The following is a 27,952-nucleotide window of genomic DNA, read 5'->3' as shown; positions in this document are numbered from 1 at the left end:
ATCTGATTTATAAGTTACTTCATTAAGCTGGTTGGTACTGTGCTGCTGAAAACAACTTGCAGCCACTGATCTGGCTCAGTCACCTCTGAGGTGAAAGAAAGTCAAAATAAAGATAAAACATTTTTATTTGCATTGTTTATTCAAAATGTAGCAAAATATTTCAGTTTATATTTTTGTAATAATGGATACAAGATGCAACTGGTCAATAGTTATTGTTTTAGGGAGGTATTTTGCGACCCCCTCATCAGTGTTTCGTAACCCCTCAAGGGGTCCCGACTGTAGACTGTACAAATAATGGATGTAGTATCCGTGATGTCACCCGTCTGTTTCTGAAGCACTGTTTTGAAGCCAATTGGCGGCGGCAGCCATATTGGAAATGCCGAGCAACCTAACTTCTGTTGAGCTAGTGTGACGTAAAGAGGCGGGCTTTGAGCCTCCTAGCCAACAGCTACAGTGTTCCCACCTGTCAATCAAGTCAGCTGTGCCTCTCATAATGGAAGACTCGTTATCTCAATATCTTCGAAATTGCCACGTCATGAAAAAATCCATCCCCTCGTACAGTGTGTGCCGATCGAGAAATGAGCTATCCAGACTACACTTACTTTTTTGTACCAGGCTGTAAACATGTTTATTTCTGCTGTAAAGATCGGCTTTTTTGAATGGGTGTGTATGTGGTTTCCGGTACTTTCAGAGCCAGCCTCAAGTGGACACACAAGAAACTGCAGTTTTTAAAAGTCCCCACTTTGGGAACCACTGAACTATGGTATATGGAAGATGTCAAATGCACTAAACTTTAATTTAACTGATATTTAATTAAATCTGTGAGAAAATAAGAAGTATTATTTGACTTACTTATTGTCAAACGCTCATGTTTGTAGTCTGCACAGCACCTAATTACTCTAATATGTGAAAAATACTAACAAAAACACAGCAAAGTAAGTCTAACTACTGAAGGTGGACACTATTTAAGGATTTTGCATATGCCTAATTTTCCTCTGACACACCTCTACACACACACACACACGCACAGTGATGCTGTTTGACTCTGTAGCAAACTAACCAACTTATATTTCGACATACATGAAGAAAAGTTTACAAAATAAGCAATAAGGAAAACAAAAACAAACTTCCTCCTTCTCCCTCACCGATATCTCGACCGTTGAGATGAAGTTAATTAAATAAATGTTCCTTACCTCTAGTGAATCTGTTCTCTGCCGTCCCCATCACCTCTCCATCGTCTTTAACAGACTTCATAATGTCCCCTGTCTTCACAAAGCGTCGGATAATCTCCTCTCAGCAGCTGTGTTAGGATAAATCCTCAGTTTAATAAAGTGTTCAAACTGTTGACTCTCCTCCTGCAGGTCACAAAGTAACGGTCGGTTCATCAAGCACTCCACCAGGTGTGGATGACAGCACGCGACAGTGGAGTGCCCGAGCTGGTGGCCCCGCCCACCAGTCATACAGGGTGATCAGTGATTTTTGTAAAGAGTATTAAACAGTCAGGGAGTATGTAAAGTGAGAACAAGCTGATTAGATATGGAGAGAATATTGTGTCTTTAATATGCAATCAAAAATAATGGATTTGAGAACAAAAAACAATTTTGCAAACAAAATTATGATTTGAAAAATATGAAATAATGCTATGAATAAAGGAAATATATTTGTGATTAAAAATGTATCTTTATAAATCCACTCTTTTTTTGTTACAAACAAAATTATTATTCTCACGAACCACAGATTTGTTTGCATTTCCAGTTTTTGCGTTTGCGTTTCCAGTTTTTGCATTTGCGTTTCTACATAACTGTCATGGGCGGGACCTCCCCTGAGAGATGCAAGAAGCCTCCTGATTGGTCAGTCTCACTCAGAGAGACGGTGTGACAACTTCCGCCCCAACAAGTTGTTGCCGCGAAGGGAGACATATCAACATCGAGAAACAGGTACGTTTTGCGTAACATACCTGTCTATTTTCTGTCTTATTGGTGCTATTAAGGTTACACTTGTCTTTCTTTCTCCAGTGTTTTTTTCCCCTAACCGTTTTAGATGGTAACACCTAACACGCTGTGTGCTCGTCATAAGTGACTGACTTTATTACCGCCCGGCTTTAATGACAGTTATCCTAATTTCATAGTTATCGGCCTGTTTATAAATTAAACAGTCATAATAACAGTTACCTCAGTAAACTGCTTCCTGATGCTGCTTTCTGGTACCAGCGACAGTGATAAATAAAACATGATCAAACCCTAAGGGTTGAAGATCAGTGAAAATATGGCCCCTTTTATGCTTTAAGTTTCTTTTTACTTAACTTAAAGGAGGAATGACCCCTCAACAATCCACACACACGCCTCCTGATTTGTTCTGATAGTATATCTAATGAAAAAGTTTGTTTATTTATTTATAAACAGGCCGATAACTATGAAATTAGGATAACTGTCACTAAAGCCGGGCGGTAATAAAGTCAGTCACTTATGACGAGCACACAGCGTGTTGGGTGTTAATGTCTGATACCGCCGTCTAAAACGGTTAGGGGAAAAAAACACTGGAAGAACGAACGACAAGTGTAACCTTAATAGCACCAATAAGACAGAAAATAGACAGGTATGTTACGCAAAACGTACCTGTTTCTCCATGTTGATATGTCCCCCTTCGCGGCAACAACTTGTTGGGGTGGAAGTTGTCACACCGTCTCTCTGAGTGAGACTGACCAATCAGGAGGCTTCTTGCATCTCTCAGGGGAGGTCCCGCCCATGACAGTTATGTAGAAACGCAAACGCAAAAACTGGAAACGCAAACGAATCTGTGGTTCGTGAGAATAATATTTTTGTTTGTAACAAAAAAAGAGTGGATTTATAAAGATACATATTTAATCACAAATATATTTCCTTTATTCATAGCATTATTTCATATTTTTCAAATCATAATTTTGTTTGCAAAATTGTTTTTTGTTCTCAAATCCATTATTTTTGATTGCATATTAAAGACACAATATTCTCTCCATATCTAATCAGCTTGTTCTCACTTTACATACTCCCTGACTGTTTAATACTCTTTACATAAATCACTGATCACCCTGTATGACTGGTGGGCGGGGCCAGTGAAATATAAGCAGGGGTGGAGCTGGACTTTTGTGGATGGGGTGGCCCAACTGGGGCCCAAACTTTTGAAGGGGGGGGGGGGCATGAAGATACTGGCTGTTTTCAAATCCGCCTGCTACAATAGACCGTATAAATAATGGACGTAGTATCCGTGACGTCACCCATCTGTTCCTGAGCGCTGTTTCGAAGCCAATCAACGGCAGCAGCCATATTGGAAATGTGGACCTAAACCAGGCAGTGTGACGTAAAGAGGCGGAGTTTGAGCCTCCTAGCCAACAGCTATGTGTTCCCGTCCTGGAGTCAAGTCAGTCATGTCCTTATTTGGTCAAAAACTTGTAATCTTAATATCTTCTGAACCGTTGTGTTATAATAAGAAAAAGTCATCCCTGTACAGTGTGTGCTGATAGAGATTAGCTATGTAGAGCCAAGCTGTTTTTTGAACCAGGCTGTAAACATGTTTATTAATGCTGCAAAGATCGTCTTTTTTTAATTGGTTATTATTATTATTAACTCAACTTCATTTATATAGCACCTTTCATATGCATGCAGCCAAAAGTGCTCCACAAAATAATAGAGAGTATAGACTGTGTAAATAATGGATGTAGTATCCGTGACGTCACCCATCTGTTTCTGAAGCGCTGTTTTGAGGCCGATTGTTGGCCTCAAGTCTTCATTGGAAGACTTGTAATCTTAATATCTTTGAAATTACAGCGTAATGAAAATTCACCCCCCGTACAGTGTGATGATCGAGAAATGAGCTATCCAGACTACACTCATTTTTTGTACCAGGCTGTAAACATGTTTATTAATGTTGCAAAGATCGGCTTTTTTGAATTGGAGTCTATGTGGTTTCCGTTGTTTCTGCAGCCAGCCTCTAGTGCAGGGGTGTCCAAAGTATGGCCCGGGGGCCAATTGCGGCCCAAGGTCCATTTATTTATGGCCCCAAGCTTCCATCTTAAATTGCGTTATTTATAGCAAAGAAATTAATCACAGTTTCTTTCTACAAACAAAACTAAAGTCAATCCAGAAACGTCTCAAAAAGCTTCATATGGACTACCTGTCTAAAGCCAAAGCTCTGGGAATTCTGCAAGACGGCAATAAAGAAGAAACACAAGAACTCTTAAAGCTGACAAGTTTTCAAATTAATGTTTTTTATCATGATGTGAAAATGTTCTAGATGAACACTAAAACTTCAGAAGACACAAAAGAGGACACAAGACACAAGAAATTGTGCAGAAAATGCAAAATTTGGTGCATCAAAAATGTTCAGAACTCAGGAAAATAATTATTTTGTTCTTAAAATGTTGCCTGCTTGTCAGAAAGGTCTTAAAAACCACATGAAAAAGAAGTGTGATGAAATCCAGATCATGATCCTGCCATAGGAAAATAATGATACAATACTTTTTCCCACATTGCCCGACCAGATAACGTTTGCTCATGTGTACATGGCTTGTGGAGAACTGAGGACTACCTAGTTACTGATTTATTGAGACAAAATTTAAAATGATTGTTATTAAATAAATATTTCATATATAACTTTTAGGATTCCTAAGTCTCAGTAGGATACACTGGCCCTGAGGTATTCTGACAACATCATATGTGGCCCTCTTTGAAAAAAGTTTGGACACCCCTGCTCTAGTGGATTCCTCGATGAATTGCAATTTATAACACTTCCACATGGGCTTCATATTTTGAGATGTGAGGTTGCCGCTTGCCTGCTACATACAGTAGGTACTTGGGATGGGCATTTCAAGCCAAAAATACTATACAAGAAGAAGATACATTTGTTCGACGGTTACTCAAATAACGAAGAAGAGGAGACAGTGGTCTTTGGATCGATTTCTGGTGGTAAAAATTTGACAAATGGAGGATCATTCTTATTATGCATCACGGGAACTACTTGTTCTCGAAGGCCACCATCACTTTTCTGACGGGATGGGTGAGTAAGGGAGCCAAATTAGGTCCATCTCTACACACTGTACCTTTAAAATAAAATAACCATATAAGGTAATGTAGTATTAAACTGTTATCAGTTATTTGAATGAGCAAATAATATGATGTTATGGTTTTTTACACCCCCCTTTTTCACATGTTACCCATACCTTCAGCAACTGACACCTCTCTGAAAATTGGAATAGAATAGTTGGAATAGAAACTGGAAACCAGCAGCTTTCAGATGGGCTATTTTTGTAATGCTCTATTGGAGATATACCTAAAGTACTTCCACATAATCCAGAATTACTATAACTCTCATGTTAGTAAAAGGCCTATACTTATAGTAATAAGCCTACTTCTCGCCACAGGGTGTTATTTTTACCATTGGTGGAATAAATATTCAAAATCACAAAGCATGACTAACCCATTATTTTGTCTCTTTTAGAGCAAATCCATCCAGATTAAGTTGTTTTAAGCCATATTCACCAGCTGTTGTTATCATCTGCTAAAAGAGCCGACTTCTTGGCAGTCAAGTTTGGAAACTCACAGGGGTACTTCAATTATTTCATGCCAAGAACCCTCAGGTAGATGTCTGCTGTATTGAAATTCCTCAGAAGACTTTTACAAAGTTGTCTCATTGAAAGTCTCTCTTACAAACCTTTATTTGTCCCAGCAGGTCAAAGATTTGAAATTAAAGTCCATTGTTTCGTTTTGATGCTAGCTCCAGGTGCTCCATCACGACAGCACTGCTGCAACAATGACTACATCGGCTTAGAGTCATCTAAAAATATCAAGAATCAGAGGTCTCCTGTCCACGAGAGATTTAAAGATACCGATCCACGCCTTCATCTTCAGCAGGGTGCAGTGCACTCTTGTTCTTGATCTACCTAAAAAGAAAACTGCAACATACTCCGCTGCTGCTGCTGCTCACAAGAAGTAAGAAAAGTGAGCTCCTGCTTAGTTACAGTAATGATTCTAAAGTGCTTCTGCAGGTTCTTGAATAACAACAGCTGAAGGGCAAAATGTGTTTCTGATGTGTCTGAAAGTCTGAACTCAGCTGGTCCTGCAGATCACAGGGAAACGGGTGTTTCGCCTGCAGTCAGAAGCAAACATGGTAAAGATGTATCTCGGTCCTGTGCTGCCCACTCAGGACAACCTGATGATGCAACCAGACTTTGACACGTTTAAGTCTAAACTTAAGACTATCACTTTTTCCTCCACAGAAGCCTTTGATTGATTTTCTCCGCCGGATTGAGACTTCTACTGCAGAGACACAACTCTTGATCTGTTGTCACATGACTGAAATTATAAATGTAGGCTTAGGAAGCAGAGGACAATCTTCTTGTGAACTCAACTCAACTATCATCACACGCACCGCCTCCATCCACCACATCACACCCATCCTGCAACAGCTCCACTGGCTCCCCATCACAGACCGGATCAACTACAAAATACTCCTCCTCAACCTTCAAATCCATACACAACCTCGCCCCTCCATATCTCTCTGACCTCCTCCATACTGCCACACCCGTCCGCACCCTCAGATCTTCCTCCTCCATCCATCTCACTGATCCCCCCTGGGCGCCTTGTTACCATGGGGAGCAGAGCCTTCAGCCGCTCTGCTCCCCAGCTCTGGAACTCTCTCCCACTTGACCTCCGTAATACTGACTCACTCCCACATTTTAAATCCAAACTCAAAACTCATCTGTTTAGACTGGTTTACTCCATCTGACCACAACTCCACTGTCCGTTTTTTAAAAACTTTTTAAATTGTGTTTAATTTACTGTTTGTTATTTAAACTCTGTTTGTTTTAAATGTTGTAAGGTGACCTTGAGTGTCAAGAAAGGCGCCTATAAATAAAATGCATTATTATTATTATTAACTCAACTTTATTTATATAGCACCTTTCATATTAACATGCAGCCAAAAGTGCTTCACAAAATAACAGAGAGAACATAGACTGTGTAATAAATGGATGTAGTATCCGTGATGTCACCAATCTGTTTCTGAAGCGCTGTTTTGAGGCCAATCGTCGGCCTCAAGTCTTCATTGGAAGACTCATAATCTTAACATCTTTGATATTACAGCCCTATGAAAAAATTCACCCCCTGATCAAGAAATGAGCTATCCAGACTACACTTGTTTTTTTTTAACCAGGCTGTAAACATATTTATTTCTGCTGTAAAGATCGGCTTTTTTGAATTGGTGTGTATGTGGTTTCTGGTACTTCCTGAATCAGCCTCAAGTGGATCCTTGATGAACTGCAGTTTATAACACTCACCCATTGGACTCCTATTTTTAGACCTGAGGTTGCTGCTTGAGCGAGACAGAAAACAAGAGCAATGGTACAATTATAAAAGGCATTATTATAAATAAAACACTCAAAAATAAAATAAAATCAATACAGTAAAGTCAATAAAATAGGTAAGAGTGGGAAGAAAAGTTAAAAAAAAAGGTAGCATTAACAAGATCAGATGAATACAAGAAATAAATAGATAAATAAATAAGATAAATAAATGTTAAAGCAATGATTATAATAATAATTCAGTCCAGGGCTTAAAATTACTCCAAAAATTGTAACTTATGTTGCTGTCTTCGTCTTATTGTGACCAAATAGGGAGGAGATGGGAGGAGGGAGGGGATGGGAGGAGGGCGGGTGGGGTGGGATAATGTTATAGGCACTTTATTACCGTCTGAAGTTGTACATGCCATACTGCCTCTGTTTTTATACCTGTATTGCACACTGATTACCTCATACAGAGATATGTGTATGCACTGATTTTGTTTTGATATGTACTGTCTGCCAAAGAAAATCAAAAAAAAAAAGACTCCTTTTAAATTAAAAGCTCGATTAAAAAGGTAAGTCTTAAGTTTACTTTTAAAAACACCCAGAGAGCTCGCCGTTTCAGTGTCCAGAGGGTTCCACAGCTTAGGGGCCTAAAAACAGAAAGCTCTCTCTCTTTGTGTGAGACACACGAGGAACATTTAAAACGGAAGCATTCGAGTACCTCAGTGATCCAGCTGGAACATAAAATGACAGATCAGTGATGTTTGGAGGAGCAAGGCTGACATGAAGTATGTGGACACAGTGAGATGTGATCCACTCTTCAGAAAAACACAAGTAAGTAGACCTTCAGTGATGTCTTTGAACATGTATCACAGCCAGTAACATCTTTAATGTAATGTTTGATCTCTATATATATTCTTTCGATGTCTATTTTTGTACCACTGTACAATGAACACACATAGAACCAGTCTTCACAGGTTTGTTACCTGATAGTTATGAAGCGGTTCCTGAGTTTTGGGATAAACCACAAAGAGACTTCTTCATCTAAAGCTCATGAGCTGAGAAAGGACTGAAATCCATATTTTCTCACTATAATAAATTCACTGCAGCCTGGAAGCAGATTAACGTTCCCCTCTTTTCTTTCAGCCTGCAGTGATTTCCTTTTCATTCCTCTGCCATATCAGTGCCTCACATCTCCTCTCCATGTATTCCACCTCTCTTTGAGTTGGAGAGAATCCCTCCCTGCCCCTCTGCTCTCCCTAATAAGCCAGGGTGAGATTCCTTGGCTGACAGCTGTTCCAGATGGCGTTATTACTCCTCGGTTTCACAGTCAGCTGGCTCAGGATCCACCACCAGCGGAGGTGGCTATCCCTCCGCCGTGCCTGAGCTTCAACATCAACACCAGCATATGGCGGTGTTACGTAATAATGTATCTGTGGGGTGATACTTTATGGTGATCATCCAACAAGTTCTTGTTTTTTCCTCTTCGTTTTGATGGGGATTGATTTGATGAAAGCTGGGTTCAACATTCTTATGTTTACATGTTCAAAGGGAAGGTGAGTAAACCCTCACAGTGGTTGAGCGTAAAGGTTCAAAAGTACAGGAAAATACTCTGAGCTGGGCTTTGATTTAAAAACATTAAAGGGACAGTGTCTGCGTTTTCTGCTTCTGCATGGATCTCCCTCCGTACCTCGTGCTCTATTTATGTAATGCTCATAATTAAATCTCTGGCTGGGTTATAAACCACCTGTTTTTAGAAATGCCTCTTTACTTCCTGTTTGATCTTTTGTAATTAGTTTCCACCCACATATATATCCCGTCACCAAACTGGATAAGGAGCCATATCTCTATCTAACCTTTCCAAAAGACTTGGGCTAGGATTTTTTTTCTCATAAAGCCATTTATCAAAACCCCTATGATTACACATTAGGTAACACAGTATGATGGGATAGGGGTTATTTATATGAATGCAGAAACAGAAAATGATCTCTCAACTCCGCAGGATTCTTTCGTGTAGCTTGCTTAAGCCCAATGCTTGCAGAGTTAGCAGTTAGCTGGTGAGCGTGGAGACGATATTAGCATCTTAAAGGGACAAGCCAATGATTTAGAATAAGGCGTCCCATTTTTTCAATCAAAGTATTGAAAAAATAGCAAAAAAATGAACCAGAGATGTCTGAAGGAATCAAACCAATATGTAAGAGACGATGTATAGTGAATTGGGGGTTATGCAAATTAGAATCCTGACAGTGAGCAGGACCCTGAAGTGAAGTTGCCCTCCAACTTAGGACATTAACAAGTTGACACCAAATATTGATTCAAAGATTATTTTATTGATTTTAAGATAAGATCAAATATTACTTTATTGATCCCCGGGTGGGAATTCGGTTGTTGCAGCAACCCAGACATAAGTACATTTTAAATGCTTTATGGATGCCGTCCCTCTTATTCCACGGTTAGAAATGCTACAAAGGTAACAGGTTCTTACCAGCCTTCTTGCAGGACAATTTAACATCAAACTGAATATTTTCCAGACAAGGTCTGGGGGACTTCTGCAGGAATTCTTCAACATAAATGGGGCAAATGTTGCAGCTAAGCATTGTTGCTATTATCATGACCACTCATGTTTAAGTTACTTTTTACCAATAGGCAGCTTAGAGATGCTCACCAGCTTTGTTGCTGTTGAATGGATTGCAGGCCAGGATGTTGCTCCACTTTCGCCTATCAGAGATGGTTGGAGTCCAGTAGCTCCTCAGGCTACTCCCACTGACTGACAGACACTAACATTTTTACCACAGTGTCAACAGGCCGAGTTGGAATGTGCTGGAACTCCTTCGCATGGATTGATCTGATATGACGTGTGAACAGGTTGTCCCTGGCGTAATTTCTGTTGTTGAATATTGAATCAGGAATCGACCAATCAGAATCAAGTATTTAACACAGCTTGGTAATCAGGGTAATCAACCTCTCTAACTACTTGTCCTATTTTTTCTATGTCTGGTCTTCTTCCTCTGACCCTGCAGCTTCCTCAGCAGCCACTAAAGGGTTCCTCAGAAGTTGGTGGAGACCAAAGCTGAGCCAAAAGGAGAGTAAACATTAGACTTTTGATCACTAGGTGGCTCCAAATATTGCTCACAGTGAGTTCAAACATTAGGCTGTGCAAGACGTGTCAATAGCATAGACTGTATAAAATATGGACGTAGTATCCGTGACGTCACCCATCTGTTCCTGAGAGCTGTTTTGAAGCAAATCGACGGCGGCAGCCATATTGGTAATGCGGAACTCAACTAGGCAGAGTGTGACGTAGTGTGAGTCTCTTAGCCAATGGCTGTGTGTTCCCGACCGGGAGTCACGTCAGTCATGTCCTTATTTGGGCAAAACTCATAATCTTAATATCTTCTTAACCGTCATGTTAGAAAAAAATTCACCCCCCGTACAGTGTGTGCCATTAGAGAGATTAGCGTTGTAGGGCCAAGACGTTTTTTTGAACCAGGCTGTAAACATGTTTATTAATGCTGCAAAGATCGTCTTTTTCCCATTCATGTCTATGTGGTTCTTCGGTGTTTCTGCAGCCAGCCTCAAGCAGATTTTCAATGTATTGCAGTTTATATCACTTCCGTATTGGCTTCATAGTTTGAGACCGGAGTTTGCCGCTTGGTCAATAGGCTGTAATTTGCTCATGTGAACATCATATCAACGTTGTGTTACCAGTTTATTTTGCTCCATTAAGTGCACTAATGGAAGCTTTAAATGTGTTGAGGTATTTGCCTCCTCCATTAATCCATATTTCTTTGAGTATCCAAACATTCATTAATAAAGTGATAAGCATGTACCCAGATGTGTGTTCAAAGCAATCTATGAGGAGTTATATGTGTGTATTCGGATGCGTGTGACAGAATCAGCGCTGACTGAGTTTGTATTTCACGTTCATGTAGCACTTACCGTATGCCAGGCGTCTTCATAAACCCTTCTGTTCCTTTCTTTGAAACACGGACTCTTTGTTGAACGTGACTCCTCCATCGCACCCAACACGTGCTCACTGCCAACTTTTCCATCCACTTATTTACGCCACACAAACGATCCATACGGTCACATGCCAACATACACAACCTGACACACCCACATTTACAAATTCACACCCCCCCTTGTGCGCTCACATATGCTGCAGTGTGTACGTACTGATTAGCAAATGCATGCACGGATCATGTACCAGCACATCACAACATGCATCTGCAAACCACACAAACACACACACTTAAAGATATACACACACACGCACAGACGTCACACTCCTGAGTTGGGGCTTACTCTATTGGCTGGTCTTAACTGCTTTGTAGTATTTTTAGGCCTGTTATTCTGGGGCCTGTCCTGGCAGGCCACTGGCAGAGTATATAAGCTCCCCCTGCAAGTGGGGACCACTGAGAACACACAGTGGAAACATCTCTGCCTGGCACTTCAGCGAACATCCAACAGGCATTTTAAATCCTCTCAGGGTGAGTAAAGCCTAATCGACTTCTAGGGCTGTAGCCTCCTATAAAGGGTTTTACCTCTCTTTTGTTCTAGTGAGGTGAATCTGCAACATTTTGAAGAGTTATCTTAAATTTCAGTGAAGTATGACTGAAACTTTAAAAATGTTTGATTTCTCTGGAGGACAAACATTTGTTCAGTTGGATTTATTCCAACATGAGGAGTGGAACCTCGCTATATCCTTCGTGACTTTCACTGTAGTTGCACTCTAGGAAGGTCAGAGGTCAGGGTCAGCCGCAGCACACTGCCCCACAGAGCTGATGGGACTTCATGCCCAGCTGAAGTGTCCTTCAGATACATGCCAGCATGGGCTTTCAATTGTGGGTCGTGAGGTTGAAGGACAGTCAGCGTTTCTGCTCTGCCAACAGGCTGCTCCTTTGAAAAGTACATTTTTCAGCGCTGGTGTTGCAGCTCTGTTACGATTCCCATCATTGTTCCGATGAGAGTCATGTTAAAAGAATAGAGATTTTGTGTTCATTTTTGTGTTGACACGTGTTGCATATATACAGTACAGCCATCAATCAGAGGCTTCATATAGAAAGTTATACGCTCGCACTAATTCGGTGAAGGTTTTGACTTTTTTAGCCTTGACAGTGACTAATGATTCCAACCTTTGCGTTAATTTCTGGTCATGAATAGACATGATATAATTGCCAATTCATCACTGTCTTGCACAGAAAGTACTGCATGAAAATACTCCCTGCTTCACTCAGTGCAGCGTGTGCAATAGTGCTTTGAATCTTTTGTGAAGGGTTCCCACAGCAACTTAAGCTGTTGAACAAAGTACTGAAGCCCTACCTGCTCACAGGATTAAGAGCAGCTGCTATAAATAGTTCTGAGAAAATGGCAAATGTGTTCTGAATAGTATCTACCTTCTCTCTGGGTAGGGCGCCATGCTTCCAGCATAATGTCAGCCAAAGTTGCAATTCAGAAGTTTTCCTTCCCCTTCTCCTGCGCTGCACGCCTTCCTCAGCCAGATGAGCTGACCCAGAAGGGATGCGTCCAGAACAAGGCCTTTGCACTCCATGACCTCCAAGAGAACCCAATCATAAGCGAGCCAAACCTCGTTGCAGTGGTTGGAGCTCTGGTTCAAGATGAGAACCGGGTCCATGAAAGTCAGAAGGGTCACCCAATGGGAGGCATGGCTGCGGCCCAGGTCCTGGACTGTGCAGAAGCCTCCCTGAGTGCTGTGGTCTGCAGGAGAAGTGTGTTTGAGAAACTGACTGTTGAGAATGAGGATCAGCGCCCTGCAGCAAAGAGGCAGCTGTCGTCAGAGAGCGCGGCGAGGACAATCACTGTGGTGAAGAAGAGCGCGGTGAGGAAGGATGTCGAGGAGCAGAGGCATCTGAAACTGAAACCACACCTTGGACAGAGGGTATCTTCTGCGGCGACAGGGAAGAGGAGGTGTCGAAAGGACCTCTTCGCCAACTCGGAGGTCTTCCACAGGGTTGACTCGCACGCCATCAGGGCGGGAGCAGAGGTGATGACAACAATACACTATCATCCTGGTGTTGCATAACACAGGGAGGGGTAACATCTGAGACTCAGAGCACATTTACTTACCTCTCACTTCTTAATTTGGTAAAAACTGAATCCTAACCTGGTGACTAACAAGAGTCCATGCATCACCTGTCTCTCTAAAACTACTATTTCGTTCTCGGTTGCATCTTTGTGAAATAATCTAGAAGATGCAGTCAGATTATCCTGGAGGCCAAACAGGAGGATAAAACTGAACCAAAGCTAACTTGGAACAACCAACAGAGATGGATGAACAGAGATTGCATGGCATGTATTTACACACACAAGTCAAAGACACACATCTCTGCCTTCAGCCTGAAAACGTAGACAATGAATGTATCTGTATCGTATCTTTGGAGTGTCCCTGAGCGCTGCAGGAATGATAACATCTTCTCATCTGTTGCACTAAAACCATAACAAATACAGCAGCTCTCAGGCTGCACTGACATCCTTGAGCATGAATGGTAACTCAGTTTGCTGAATACACTGAATGACACTGAAACATGTGGGCAAATGGGATGATGTCGTAGGATGACGCAAATACGAAAATATGGTTGCACGCTTGCTGAATGTGAAAACTTGAAACTGTGATTGGGTACCCACACGTTATCTAACAGTATGTCTGTCTGTGTGTGTGTGTGTGTGTGTGTGTGTGTGTGTGTGTGTGTGTGTGTGTGTGCTCAGCTGAAGGAAAAGTGTGTGTATGATGTGAAGACTATAGCACAGAGTATCACACAAGGAGCAAGGAATGAACTGGAGAGAATTCGTGCAATCTGGGTCTGGCTGTGCCACAACATCGGTGGGTATTTCACTGACCTTCACATATTTCAGACATTTCTTCATGTCATTACATTTCTTAACGACTCACTCTGAACTAAAAGGAATGTTGTCTTTGTAGAGTATGATGTGAGCGGGTACCTCGGCCACTCTGAGAAGGTGAGCTCCCCAGAGGAGGTGATAGCGACCGGTCGGGGTGTGTGCTGCGGCTACTCAAACCTCTGTACAGAGATGTGCAGGTAAGCAGTACAAAACTGAAGCTTTGAATGAAACAGACTACATTAGACCAGAACCACCAGCAAGGCAACAACTGTCTCACAACAAACTTGCTAACTTCTGGTTTGGCTGTTTCGAGGCTCCATCTACAAGAAACTAAGACTGATCCCAGTTTGCGGTAACATTTCAAGTCTTTGCAAGTTAAAGCAGCATTTATTGATATTAGTCCACTCTGGTGCAGCAGCTCAAGCTCTGTAAACAACACCAACATATCATCAGACTGGTTTGGCTCATTCAATAGCTTTAAAATAAGTCCAGCAGAGAGGAATGAATTATAAGCCGCAGACACAGAGTGAAAAATCTAAGCACAGGGTTCAGTTTCGATGCAGCTCTGGAGGGAATAATCTGACACTGAAGTCGTTAAATGCTCCACTATTTTTACCAGCTAATTGCTTTTACTGGCTGATTTGGTGTCGGATAGGAAGCGTAGAGAGGATGTATGAGATTCAGCAACTGCAAGCTGAGGCAGCAAAATGTTTATAAGGTATAACTTTGCAGGTTTAAAACCAAAATAATTAGCTTAAAGATACTAAAAGGGGTATTCAATGTGAGAACTGTAGAGTGAGATGACTTCATGGTCACACTTTGTTAGTCATCACAAGTGACACCATGCATGTAACACTTATCTACTGGATTCATCAGTGTGTTTACATGATGGTAAAATATGTGTCAACATGTCAGTCTGACTGAAATCACACCAAGTCAAGTTCTCAAAGCCCCAAGAAACATGCGATCAGGTATCAGTTTTTTCCTGCATGTATACGACTCAATTGGAGGCAAACTGGCTCAGGTGTTCTGCCCATGCTCCACAGTTTGCATGCTGACCTTCACTCAGAAGTCAAACAGTGTAAATGTGTAGGGGGCAAGAGGCAAACTCTGGCCACAAGGATTGAAGCCAATGCAGAAGTAATAAAGGTGACATATCACGCTTTTTTCATCAACATATATTGGTCTAAGAGGTCCCCAAAACATGTCTTTAAAGTTTATGCTCAAAAAAACACTTTGAAATCAGATTTTGTTCTGCCTGAAAATCTCTCTTCTTCAGCCCTCCTCAGAACGGTCTGTTTTCTCTCTGACCACGCCCCCTCAGGAAGTGGATGTGCCCTCGGCTCTCCAGCACGTTGATTTAATGTTTACATGTTGGCTGAATATACACGGCTGCTCACAGACCTGCGTTACTTCAACCCTCTGAATCTGATCCAGAATCTGATCCTGACGGAGAGGCGCCTGCAGCAGAACCTTTCTGAAGGATTGGTCACAGATTTAGTGTTACTTGTTGTTTTATTTCTCAGTATGTCGACGTGTGTCTTGGTACACAGCTACAGCTACGACATGTAGCTATGTGGCTATGCTAAATAGCGCTAGCACTTATCCATGATAAATAAAAATCCTCCACTAGATCTTCAAATCTGCAGACGTGGGGAGTAAAACCGACCTTTGTGTTTATTAAGACAGCCTACAACTAGCATGCCTCCCTTCTAAGCTCCTTGTTAGCACACATTTGTGCAGGTAATGAAAAACGGAGGAGGGGTTGAGTTGTATTTTATACAGTCTATGGGCTGAACAAGCTCCGAGCTCTGACTCCGTTACAGACCGGATATTGTTGTTACGTAACAAAAACACGAAAGTCTGAAACGGCTCGTTTCACACACATTTACAGAAAGGTGTAGAAATCAGAACAGGGGCAGAACGGATTTTTTTTCATTCTCGGGGGGTTTGTAGACAGGGAAACATATTTCAGGTAGAAAACCATTAAAAAGTCCATTTTGCATGATATGTCACCTTTAAGAACTGCAGTTCATTGAGTGTCCACTTGAGGCTGAGTCCAAATCAACATGTTTACAGCCTGGTACAAAAAAACGAGTGTAGTTTGGATAGCTCATTTCTGGATCAGCACACACCATACGGGGTGAATTTGTTTTTCTAAGATTATAAGAATACGATTTTTCCATCATGAGAGGCACAGCTGACTTGATTGACAGGCGGGAACACTGTAGCTGTTACCTAGGACGCTAAAGACCCGCCTCTTTACGTCACACTCGCTCAACAGCAGTTATGAGTTCAACATTTCCAATATGGCTGCCACCGCTGATTGGCCTCAAAACAGCGCTTCAGAAACAGATGTGTGATGTCACGGATACTACCTCCATTTTCATACAGTCTATGGGAGAGGGAAGCCAGTTATTGAACGAAACTGATGGCTGAATAAATAAATAAGCCAATGATGTAGCTTCTCATCTGAACCAAAGTAAAGCTGTTTGCATGTTCTTCCCACGCCAATATTCCAACTTCCTCCCTAAACTGCCCCTAGATGTGAATGTGTGGCTGTGTGTCTATATGTTAGCCCTGTGATTGGCTGGCGACCTGTCCTGTGTGTACCTGCCTCTTACAAAATAACAGCTGGGATAGGCTCCACCCTCCCCCTGTGACCCTGAACGGTAGAAGCGGTATAGATAAGGGATGGATGGAGCTTACTGTACTACTTAGTGTCATTGAGATTTGATGGATCTGGACAAAAAGATCACGCAGAATGATGTGAAGACTGTGTGCTTCCTCTTCTCTTCATACTCAGACATTCAGTATTGTGCTGCGCTCTGCATCCTTGGTCCACTCTGAGTTCAAGCTGAACATTTCAAGTCTACATAACATGAACTGAATTGATGAATTATGATCTTACATCATGGAGGAACAAAAGACGATGTGCGTTCTCTGTATGGTTCGTGTTCACAGAGAGGTCGGCATCGATTGCCAAGAAGTCCCGGGCCACAGTAAAGGCATCGGGTACCGTCAGGGCCAGAGCCTCAAGAATGTGAACTCTGACCACCTGTGGAACGCCGTGCTTCTGGGAGGACAGTGGTTCCTATTGGACGCCTGTTGGGGAGCAGGACGAGTCGATATGGAACACGAGAGCTTCGTCAAAAGGTTTGAAATCAAAGCAGGGAAGGATCCAAATCAGGAGAGATTTAGTGCTAGACTGAGTGTTCACCCAATCCAGGAATTTAGAGCAGCATCAGGCAATTAGCTTTTTGTTTTTACTGCCAATGATTCCATTAAAGCAGCACAGAAATGCAATTGTGACAAGTTTGCTCTTTTGTGTGTGCACACACCCTAAACCCAGCAGCGAGTTGGGTCTCAAACCAGTCTGCTGTCTCCATCTGTTGCCTCTAAGGTTCGACGATTTCTATTTTCTAACGGACCCCGAGGAGTTCATCGACTCCCACTTTCCAGACGAGGAGAAATGGCAGCTCCTGGACGGGCCCATCACTCTGGAGGAGTTTGAGAGGAGGGTCTTCAAAACCTCGACCTTCTTCAACATGGGGCTCAGGCTGATCCAGCCTCACCAGGCTCACATCGTAACAGGTCAGTGTTTCATTTTCTGATTTTAAGAGGGTGCAAAGTCCTTTCATTTCAGCACAATTACATGCACTTTGGAATGGGATTATTTGCATCACTTAAAAACTCTACTCTACTTCCAAAGAGAGACAAAGGATGCACAACTCTTCTGAAAGTCCATTTCTGATTCCCTCCTTTAGACGATGGCGAGGCAAATGTGTCTCTCGGCTTCTCCAGACCTGCAACCTTTACCTATGAGATCACGCAGCACCAGGACCTCCTCCACTGCGGCGCCTCAGAGCAGAAAGAGTCCAACAACTCCTCCTACGGCCTCCTGACGGTCTCGCATCGGAACATGAAGCTGCAGCTCCTCCCGCCTGCGAGCGGCGTGTACGACGTGAAGGTGTTCTCCAGACCTGAAACTGCCACCACGCCTCTGTTCTGGGTCTGCTCCTTCACCGTCGAGTGTCCCACCCCGAGGGCCATGGAGGAGATCCCAGATAACCCCTTCGTGTCTTGGGGTCTTCAGACTGCTGCAGGGTCTCTGGGGGTGGCGGGCAGCAGCCAGGGGAGTGAGGTTGCTGAGGTGGTGGATGGTGTTTTTGAATTGGCGCTGAAGACGTCCAGGCCTCTGATGGTGCTGTGTGAACTGGTGCACCCAGAACTTGAAAGTGCAGTATCTAAGCGCTGCGTGGCGACTCAGATTCAACCGAATGTCCTGACCTGCCATGTCTTATGTCCTCTGCGTGGCTTCTACAGGCTCTCAGTGTTTGTGCGGGACCACGAGAAAGCAGATGTGAAGTTCCAGAATGCTGCGAACTTCCTGCTGCACTGCAAAGGCACGGTGGTCAGCCTGGATGAGCTCTTCCCCCCTAACCTGGGTTCAGTGTGCGGGCCGGGAACCCGCACAACAGAGGCAGGGCTGACCAAATTTAGCCACACGACTGCACTGCTGAGCACCCAGCAAGGCAAGTGCAACATCACCTTCCACAACCAGCGGGACCTCGAGCTTCACACTGTGCTCAGCAGAGAGGAGAACAAAACAGCTGCCGTGCCGCTCTCACGCCACCTCTTCTGCACATACACAGACACCAAAGTGACGGTGAGTGTCAGCCTGCCTGATGCCGGGGTGTACCGGCTGGGCCTGTACGCTAGGATCACCCCCGGTGGAGATTTCAGCCCCATGTGTGACTTTGTTCTGAGGAACAGCTGTGATCAGCCGTGCCCTCCGTTCCCCTGTGTCTACTCAGCCTGGAGGAAAGGCTGCGTGCTCTTTGAGCCTCGTGTGGGCTTGCTGGAGCCACTCTCGTGGGTCCGCTTCAGGGTGAGGGTCCCTGGGGTCCAGAGGGTGAGCATAGTGGGAGAGACAAGGACTGATCTGAAACTGAATAAGAGCAGAGTCTGGGAGGGCGAGGTTTTCAGCGGGAACGGGTTACAACAGCTTAAACTGGCCGCCGCCTCAGGGGAGTCCAGCGATATGGATGTTGTGATGGCCTTTGACATCAAGCAGGTGGATTGAGAGGTGTGGAATCAAAAGGCTGGGAAAAGACCAGATGGATAGTTCATGGAGAATGGCAGCTACCTGCCTAATGAGCTTTTGATACAGACTAAATCAGACTGCTGCTGAAAACATCTCAAATAACTCTGACTCACAGTCTTTCAGGTCTCACTGCAAACACAAGGATCCGGGTCGGTGCCAGTCATGATCTGGTGAAGATGTAAACTCTGTCGCATCAAATGCAATAACAAATCTACCTGGCAACGTGTAAGGGTTTTATGAAAGCTGTTCTTTGATGAAGGTAGTAGTCAGTAGATTAACATTTGAAAAGAATGGTGCTCAGCTTTGATTTCAAACAGATCAGGAGTGCATTTGATCATTGCTGTTATGTCATAGAGAGTTAATCTGCCTTTTGGAATGATGCTTGTTTAAAAAAAGGATGAAATAAAAATAGTATGTGAAAGCATTATCCATATCTGGAGCACTCTTTATTTCCCCGACAGGCACGGATTCTACGAAGTTGCCAATTGAGTTTTGTAGAATTCAGTGGTAATCATGTAACAGTGGTCTAAAAAAGACAGCAAAGGTTACAAGTTCACCCTGGAACATGGTGGTAATCCAGCTTAAACTTTATCCAAGCATCACAACTGTGTTATGGATAAATAGTCGCAAAATACAAACTGCATGTTTTCTTTCAGAAGGCGTCCTGTAAGAAACTTCTACTGAAGAATGTAAGCAAAGAAACTCCTCCATGAAGCGTTCATAACTTACACTTCAATAGTTTGAAGTTCCATCCATCCAGCCATCTTCTTGCATTTATCCAGGGTCGGGTTGAAGAGGTAGCAGCCCAAGCAAATTGACCCAGACATCCCTCTCCCCAGCTACACTTTCCAGCTCCACCAAGTTCTGGGTCTTTCCAGGGGCCTTCCACCAGTTTGACGTGCCTGGAACACCTCTAGACCTCAAGACACTTAAACTCCTTCACTTGGGGCATAGTTTGAAGTTGCACACTCCAAACCTGCTCTGAATAGTAGGCAGCATGCTATTTGCAGTTTTTTAAATACTTATATCTCTAAATAGCCGGTTTAATTTAACCGTCCTGCAATAAATGTTGCCATCATAAAAGGTTACGTTTGGATTTGGAGGATGTAGCTTGATGTGCTCTGAAACTGTGTCCCATTCACAGGTTTCAAAGATCTCCAGCCTGCATGGCCAACCTCCGAATGGTCCAAATTATTGATTAACAATATTAATAATAATAATTTTATTTGTAGAGCACTTTTCAAAAACTAAGTTACAAAGTGCTTCACATGGGCAGCAAAATAAAACAGGCAATTCATAAAAATACAAGTCAAGACAAAGAAATAAAACATATTTCAAAAGACATTAAATCCCCTAAAAGAACTCAAAAGGAATACAATTCTTTCAAAATATATTTCTTAAGACGGTTAAAATAAAATAAAACAAATTTAAATTAAATTCAGATAAAATCAGGAAAGGCTCTATGATAAAATTATGTGTTTAGAAGAGATTATTAATATTATTTTAAGTCATATTTTTGGGCTTTTGTGCCTTTATGAGCCTAAATTGAGCTCTTACTATTCTTTTATTGTTTTATTTATTGTTATATTTGTGTGTGATTATATTGTATTCTAATAATTGTAGAGCACTTTGGTCAACTGAGGTTGTTTTAAATGTGCTTTATAAATAAAGCTTGACTTGACAGTTGAAGAGAGACAGGAAATGTGGGGAGAAGAGAGGAAGACATGCAGGACATGGTTACGGCCAGGAGTCAATCCGGGGACCTCTGCGACGAGGACTATAGCCTCTGTATGTGGGGTGCTTAGACCGCTAGGCCACCAGCGCCCCTACAGAAGAGATTTAAGAGAGTTCACTTCCTCAGCAGACCTGATCTCCTCCTGATTCATCAACTCTGAAATAATTTCAGTAAATCTGAAGATCACAACCTTCATGTACCAAGGTAATTCATGTCAATAACCTGGCTGACATACACTACCAGTCAAAAGTTTGGACACACCTTCTCATTCAATGGTTTTTATCTATATTAATTATTTTCAACATTGTAGATTAATACTGAAGACATCAAACTATGAAATGATCTGGTTCTGCCATAATCTGGATTACAACAGTAGTTCTCCATTGTGTTCTAACCCTACCTCTGAACAACACAACTGATGGTCTCAAACACATTAAGAAGGCAAGTCATTCTACAAATGAACTCTTGACAAGGCTCATGTTAATTAGAAAAACCATTCCAGGAGACCACTTCATGAAGCAGACTGAGAGAATACCAAGAGTGTGCAAAGCTGTCATGAAGGAAAAAGGGGGCTACTTTACAGAATCTAAAATATAAAACATATTCTGCTTTGTTTAACACTTTTTTGTGCATTAAATAATTCCATATATGTTCTTTCATAGTTTTGATGTCTTCAGTATTAATCTAGTGTTTACAATAATTCAAATAAATACAAACCCTTGAATGAGAAGGTGTTTCCAAACGTTTGACTGGTGTAAGTGCAGAATTTAAAGCCGGGGACATCTTTTCAAACATGTTGCATATTTTCACTGGCTGAAGTTTGCCTGTTAAATATTTCCAAGCCGCTCTCTGTGCATTGCTCTATTGTTGCAGTGACCTGGGCCCACTCAGCAGGCTTTGGCAGACGCCAGTGAGAGTGATGAGTGTTTACATGTGGCTTTCATAATAGGCCACAAATAGCCACAGCTCACTGGCTCGGTTAAAAATACAACAATAGTGGGGTGGGGATGAGAAAGGGGGCGGTTAATGGTGGAAGTGATATGCTAAGAGTGTTTTTTGAAGTGTACTAAGTGTATCTGGGCAGGGGGGGAGATCTTGCCTTGAGTCGCTGGGGAGAAAGTGGCGGCGCAGTGGTGGCAGCAGAGAGGCGAGGAAACGCTGATGTCAGAGGTTAGCCATGTGAAGGACTGTATCTGCCTGGCAACAATACAAGGACACACACAAACACACACACACACACACACAGACGATCTTCCTTGCTTATGAACACACACACACAGCAGGAGGAAACAGAGGGCTCAAACTGTGTTATGTGGGCAGAATTTCTTACATTCTCTCAGCACTATTTCTCTTTAACAAAGTGAGTTAATAGCCAAACCACAAAATACACACACACACACACACAAATCCCTGCAGACACTTTCTGTTTAGTCTACCTCCCCCCCCACAATAACAGAGCGCTCCCTGTCTCAGTTGGTGCTGATACAGGGTTTGGAAGCACAGAGGGAATCCATGCTGTTTCACCAAGTGATAAATCCACTACTATGCTGAACGGGCGGCATGTGTGTCTGCTGATATCTGAGCACCAAACAGCTCACACACAGAAACACAGTGTGGACCTTCAAGTGGATGCTGCAATAAGTGATAAAGAAACCCAAGCTGGTCAACCATATAAATATTTAATGGATTACGAGGTGCAATAAAAACAACAATTAGATATAAAAGCATCCGTCACAGGAAAAAAACACAAGTTACAGTAGTTTTGTGCAAATGCATTTCAGTTTTGCTCACGAGCCGTGAACACCCTCAGAAACAGAACGTGGAGGTTAGTTTGGCACTTTTGAAGTTTGTTGTTTTTTTCTCTCCCATCAGAATAAAGATTAGTTATTTATATACGCTCTTTTCATGAAGGGAGGGGAGAGAAAATGAGCCCTTTGCATTTTTTCCAGGATCTAATTCTGTCATCATGACATCAAACACCATCCAGCTTGAATAGTAAGTGTTCCTTGACACACATAACTTCATTATGTTGTACTTGGCTTTCTGGCCGATCACGTAAAGGAATGTTTGTCTGCACTTCAGGCAGAAGAAATCGACCACCATTTCACCCGCTTGCTTTTTAAAATCTCCTGTGAGGAATATTTGACCGGTCATGAAGAGCTTCTTTGCAAAGAAGACCATCAAAGATTAGATGAACAGATTGTGTGTTTTAATTTGTTTTCCTCTAACCTTTTCTTTGACATCTTCCCCTGCAAGTATTCAGAAATAAAGCTAGATGAGAAACTTCCACATAGGATTGCAAAGGGGTTGAACATTTCTGGTAAATTCCCTGAAAGTTTATGGTAAATTTCCATGGGAAGTTAAGCTGGGGAATTTTGGAAATATTCCAAATTGGAAACTTTCCATGGGAATTATGGGAATTAACTGGGAATTGAGGGTAATTTAATCCTCCTGTTATGTTGTGGGTCAAATTGACCCTTTATAAAGTCTATTTTAGGTAATATATGTCTTCCAAACCAGCTAAATACAGCATAAAAACCTGGGCAGCATGTGACAGAAGAGGACTCCTGTTAATTTATCAACATCACTTCATAAAAAGAACAAAAATCAAAATATATATCATGTAAAACTATTCTATTTATGTTTAGGGCTTTCCAATGTACATTAAATAAAGTTTTTTTGACATTCATTTTAATGAAAAACTTAGTTAAAAATTAGATTTAAAAAATGTGTATTGGGATTTTTTGGGGTTCTGACACTTTTGGATAATTGAATATGCCCCGGGTCAAATTGACCCAGGAACAGTATTGCTGTCCCAGAGAAACGAACATAACAGGAGGGTTAATGGAAAGGTATCATATCCAAGCATACATATTTGTTTTGTTAAAAGCAGACATCCATCCAAAATAGAAGTCATGTGTGCTTCATGTGATGGAGGAATGCACAGTGCATGTAGGGGGCGTGGTCTCAATAGCCCTGCAGTAAGCAGTGTACTATGTGCATGTGATTGAGGAATAGTGTAGATATTCAAGTGTACTTGCATGAAATCTGGTTGTTTTAGTCAGAATTATGCTAAAATATATTTCCCCAGCTATATTTAAGTTCCCTATAAAGAGCCAACCTTTAATTTAGTACATTCCTGGTTTATTCCCATAAATTCCTAGAATTTTGCAACCCTACTTCCACATGTGCAGAAGAAACTCAGCAAAGATGCACGGACAGAAAGTTCCTCACAGGAGCTTTAAAGAGCAGAACTGTAATCTCAGTTGCTGCATAAATAAGCACTCCTGAGCTAACTCCTCTCGCTGTCTGCGAGGACGGTGGCGGTGAAGAGCCTGTGATTCCCTTTTAACCTCAATAAAAAAAGGACAACCCAGACAATTAGCATCATGGTCCCCTGAGGAGTGTGTAATATCTGGACGGTTAGGAATTTATTTTTAAGCTGCCTTCCTCCGATGAGCACAAAAATACCACAAAAATATCCACTTCTCCAAGAAGTGCATCAATTTAAAAAAACATTGGCCCTTTGAGCTTTGGAGCCAACGTTTGAGTGTAGGAAAGGAAAGCCTCTCACGCTGCGTTATCACAGAGCAGCACGAGAGCGCCTCGTTCCCCCCACTTTGATATAAAACTAATCAACACCAAACTTTGTTTTTGTCCTATAACTTCAGCTACAGAATGGCTAGCCTCCACGTACGGGATGAAGACAGCAGAGTGCTCGGTCTGCCAGAGAGCTGCGTAGCGGTCACACTGAGAGGTTAAGGAGGGCTCTTTGGGCCCCCCATGTGCAATAAGTAGGGGTCACCCAACTTTAGTCGAACACTCGATCATCTTTTTCTGTCTCTTGATACAAAACTGATTAGAGGTTTTGTATCCCATCAGGAGCTGGACGGGAACACGGCTTTCCTTTATATGTAGGAACCAAGTGGCGACCTCTGGTCTCAAAATATGAAGTCCATGCGGAAGTGTTATAAACTGCAATTCATTGAGAATCCGCTTGAGGCTGGCTGCAGAAACACCAGAAACCACATGGACGCTGATTAAAAGAAGACGATCTTTGCAGCAATAATAAACATGTTTACAGCCTGGTTCAAAAAACGGCTTGGGTCTACGTAGCTCATTTCTGTATCGGCACACACTCTACTAACGCGATGGTTCAGAAGATATTATTTTGCCCAAATAAGGTCATGGCTGACTTTATTGACATGCGGGAACACATAGCTGTTGGCTAGGAGGCTCAAACCCGCCTCTTTACCTCACACTTAGGCTGTTTTTGAAGCGGCCTGCTACATACTACCTACTAATGTAGTAGGCAGTACTGTGTTTGGATTTAGTATGTAGTATGACTGTTCTGTTGGATCTGGTCTGCAGTATGCTGAGCCAGACGTCACTGGACTTCCGGTTTTGGAAAGCGGAAGTGCTAGGCTTGATGTTCCCTTTGAGCTGAGGAGAAGGAGGCGAAGGTTGACGTGCTGGTACTGAGGTACAAGCTAAGAAAAGGCGACATCGACCTGTCCTTCCACCCACCGTTATGGGGAATGTAAGATCTATCTACGATAAGGTGGACGAGCTAACCCAGCACCAGAGTAGCATCATGCTAACAGAGCTAACACCGGACACGAACGCCACATTGGAAGGATTTCACCTGCTGTGGCCAATTATGGCCAATCTGTCGTCTTTGATGAACATTTCTTTTCTATATATATTCCTGTTGAAATTCTTGTACTGTACACCTTCTTGTTTGCTGCTGTAACTCCATGAATTTCCCTGTTGTGGGACGAATAAAGGAGTATCTTATCTTGTCTTAAACTACTTCTTTAGCGTCCATTTATAATTTAAAAAGTTAGGAAGTGGTTCATATGGAAGTTAATTATTTTAACAGCACCTAAAAGAAGAGTGCCACCATCAAAAAAAGAAGAGAAAGAAGAAGCGTAACGTTAGCGCTGTGCATTGTGGGAAACAGTCCGTGAGGCAGACTGGTCCGATGCATACTGAGACATTTTCCAGAATCAGTACGACATCCAGGGAGTTTTGGCATACTGCAGATTTTGCTCTTGCTCACATATTACTTACTGAATTTTGGCCATATCAGTACGTACTGCTAGCATAGTAGGCGGTTTCAAAAACAGCCTGAGTTAGGTTGAATTCAGCATTTCCAACATGGCTCCAGCCGACGATTTGCTTCAAAACCGCGCTTCAGGAACAGATGGATGACGTCACGGATACTACGTCCATTATTCATACAGTCTATGGTAGAGGGAAGCCAGTTATTGAAGCTGATAACTGAGTAAATAAATAAGCCTGTGAAGTAGCACCTCAGTCTATGGTAGGAACACAAACAAGCCGTTAGTTTTGAACCACTGTGAACATAAATAACTCTAAGTACCAGAAGCGTCCTGGTATCAGTACTCGCTGTTCCGTCCAGCTCGCGTTCCAACATTTTTTGGTTAGTTTGCAAAAATACCTGATTCCCCCGAGCCCTCCAGCTGCCTCCCCCCGTGTGACCTCGTCTACTTTACCCTCTGGCTTAGTAAATACACATTGCTTTAAAGAGAACGACTCCATGGATTCCTTTCACCAACACTGTTGAAGGACAGATCCTTGCCTGACAACACCTCCTCCCCCCCTCCCCAGTGACGGGGGAGAGGGATGGAGCTCTGAATGCAGCTTTAATCTCTGCTTTTCTTAGCCGTAGCCAAGGCACTGCTGGATCAGAGAAACCTGACGTCTCACAACCTGATCAGGTTCTCTCTCTGTATTGTTTTTTTTTCTCAAAGAAATTGCATCTGCTTTTTGCTTTTTGTAGCTTGTGCGACGAGACGCTTCACTTCAATTTCAGTCTTATAAAAATACTATCTGATGTTTTTGAGGTAATTAAATTTTTTTTTTTAGCAGAAATGTAAAATAAATGTGATTTTTCTCTCTTTGTTGTACCAGTTTGGTGAAAGGCAATATTGTCAGAATACATGTGGTATCATAGTCACATGACATCTCAACACATGCAAAATCGTGTAGACGCACTTCATAGTAGTATTTGTGTATAAGTGTGTTAATTTGATGTAAATATCACAAACATCGTACAGGACCCTCCACCCTTTAAGGACTGTTTCTGTATCTCTCTGTCAATTAGGGTTTCACTTCCTTTGCTCTTCTTCACGTGTTGCAGGATTCAGATTGATGGCGCCGCGGTCTCCCATACATCAGCCTCGCAGATATTCCACTGTCAATCAAGGGAACTCTCTGCAGCATTACGTAACTACAGGACGACAGCAACTGTTGCTGGAAACAGACGGCTTTGAGAGCGCCTCTCTGAAATGCTAAACGGGGGATCCGGCTAAAACAGGAGTCATCATTTTGTCAGCGAAGGACTTCTGTTGCACATCATCCTCCTCCAATTAAAAACACAGCACTGGAATCTCATTGCATTTAGTTTTAGCAGTTATTTGCAAGCAGAGGTATCCCTTACGCATTAAGACCCTTTATGATGATCTGGGAACAGAATCCAGCAGACTAGAATCCAGACTGAGAGAATTTAGCAGCTTTTTTTAATCAGCTTCGTCCTTAGAGAGCTCTTTGAGGGTCCTGCAAGTAGAATATATAAAAACACAAGTAACAATTGCACTTCTTTAAAGAGTAAGAGAGCCGTTAGTGGAGTGAGTAACGGGCGTGAACCTCTCTCTTGCTGGTTTGAAGGAACATGCCAGGAGAATATACGACTGCTAGAGGCATACTTCATAGCTAAGTCATGTGCTATTCTATGTATCGTAGTACTCTTCTAAAAAGACAGTGGCACATCTAGCATAAGATGGTATGGCTTGTTCAGATCAACGTGGAGTCTACGGAGAGGACACATGGGGCCAGCAGTGTCAGGGTGGGTTCAGGATTATTTCAATCTGCAGAGAAGATCTCTGCTGACATTTTTACGACTGTCTGT

The 27,952-nt window shown here is 42.4% G+C and overlaps 2 protein-coding genes across 3 annotated transcripts in view; one reads left to right on the top strand and one right to left on the bottom strand.

Moving 5' to 3' along the window:
* Positions 1-1,422, bottom strand: part of slc4a11 (solute carrier family 4 member 11) — a 158,525-nt gene extending 157,103 nt beyond the window's left edge. For both annotated transcript variants that reach the window (XM_034675881.1, XM_034675882.1), the window contains exon 1: positions 1,194-1,422. In XM_034675881.1, coding sequence (XP_034531772.1) covers positions 1,194-1,254 — 61 coding nt within the window. In that variant the 5' untranslated portion in view covers positions 1,255-1,422. The remainder of the gene's footprint in view (positions 1-1,193) is intronic.
* An 11,324-nt stretch (positions 1,423-12,746) lies between these two features.
* On the top strand, positions 12,747-19,698 carry ky (kyphoscoliosis peptidase). Its single transcript, XM_034675433.1, has 6 exons — positions 12,747-13,319; positions 14,042-14,156; positions 14,256-14,373; positions 17,141-17,332; positions 17,580-17,770; positions 17,944-19,698. The coding sequence occupies exons 1-6, from the start codon at positions 12,747-12,749 to the stop codon at positions 19,260-19,262; spliced, it is 2,508 nt and encodes an 835-aa protein (XP_034531324.1). The 3' UTR covers positions 19,263-19,698.
* The last annotated feature ends 8,254 nt before the right edge of the window (positions 19,699-27,952 follow it).

The sequence above is a fragment of the Notolabrus celidotus genome, chromosome 22, assembly GCF_009762535.1.
Source record: "Notolabrus celidotus isolate fNotCel1 chromosome 22, fNotCel1.pri, whole genome shotgun sequence".
Lineage (NCBI taxonomy): Eukaryota > Metazoa > Chordata > Actinopteri > Labriformes > Labridae > Notolabrus > Notolabrus celidotus.
This window is presented reverse-complemented; position numbering and strand designations above follow the sequence as displayed.

Bases quoted from the DNA above. Each gene is read 5' to 3' on its own strand.
- ky (XM_034675433.1), top strand. From the start codon at position 12,747: ATGTCAGCCAAAGTTGCAATTCAGAAGTTTTCCTTCCCCTTCTCCTGC. The intron at 13,320-14,041 runs GTGATGACAACA...GTGTGTGCTCAG, and splicing joins CCATCAGGGCGGGAGCAGAG to CTGAAGGAAAAGTGTGTGTA. The intron at 17,333-17,579 runs GTTTGAAATCAA...GTTGCCTCTAAG, and splicing joins CACGAGAGCTTCGTCAAAAG to GTTCGACGATTTCTATTTTC.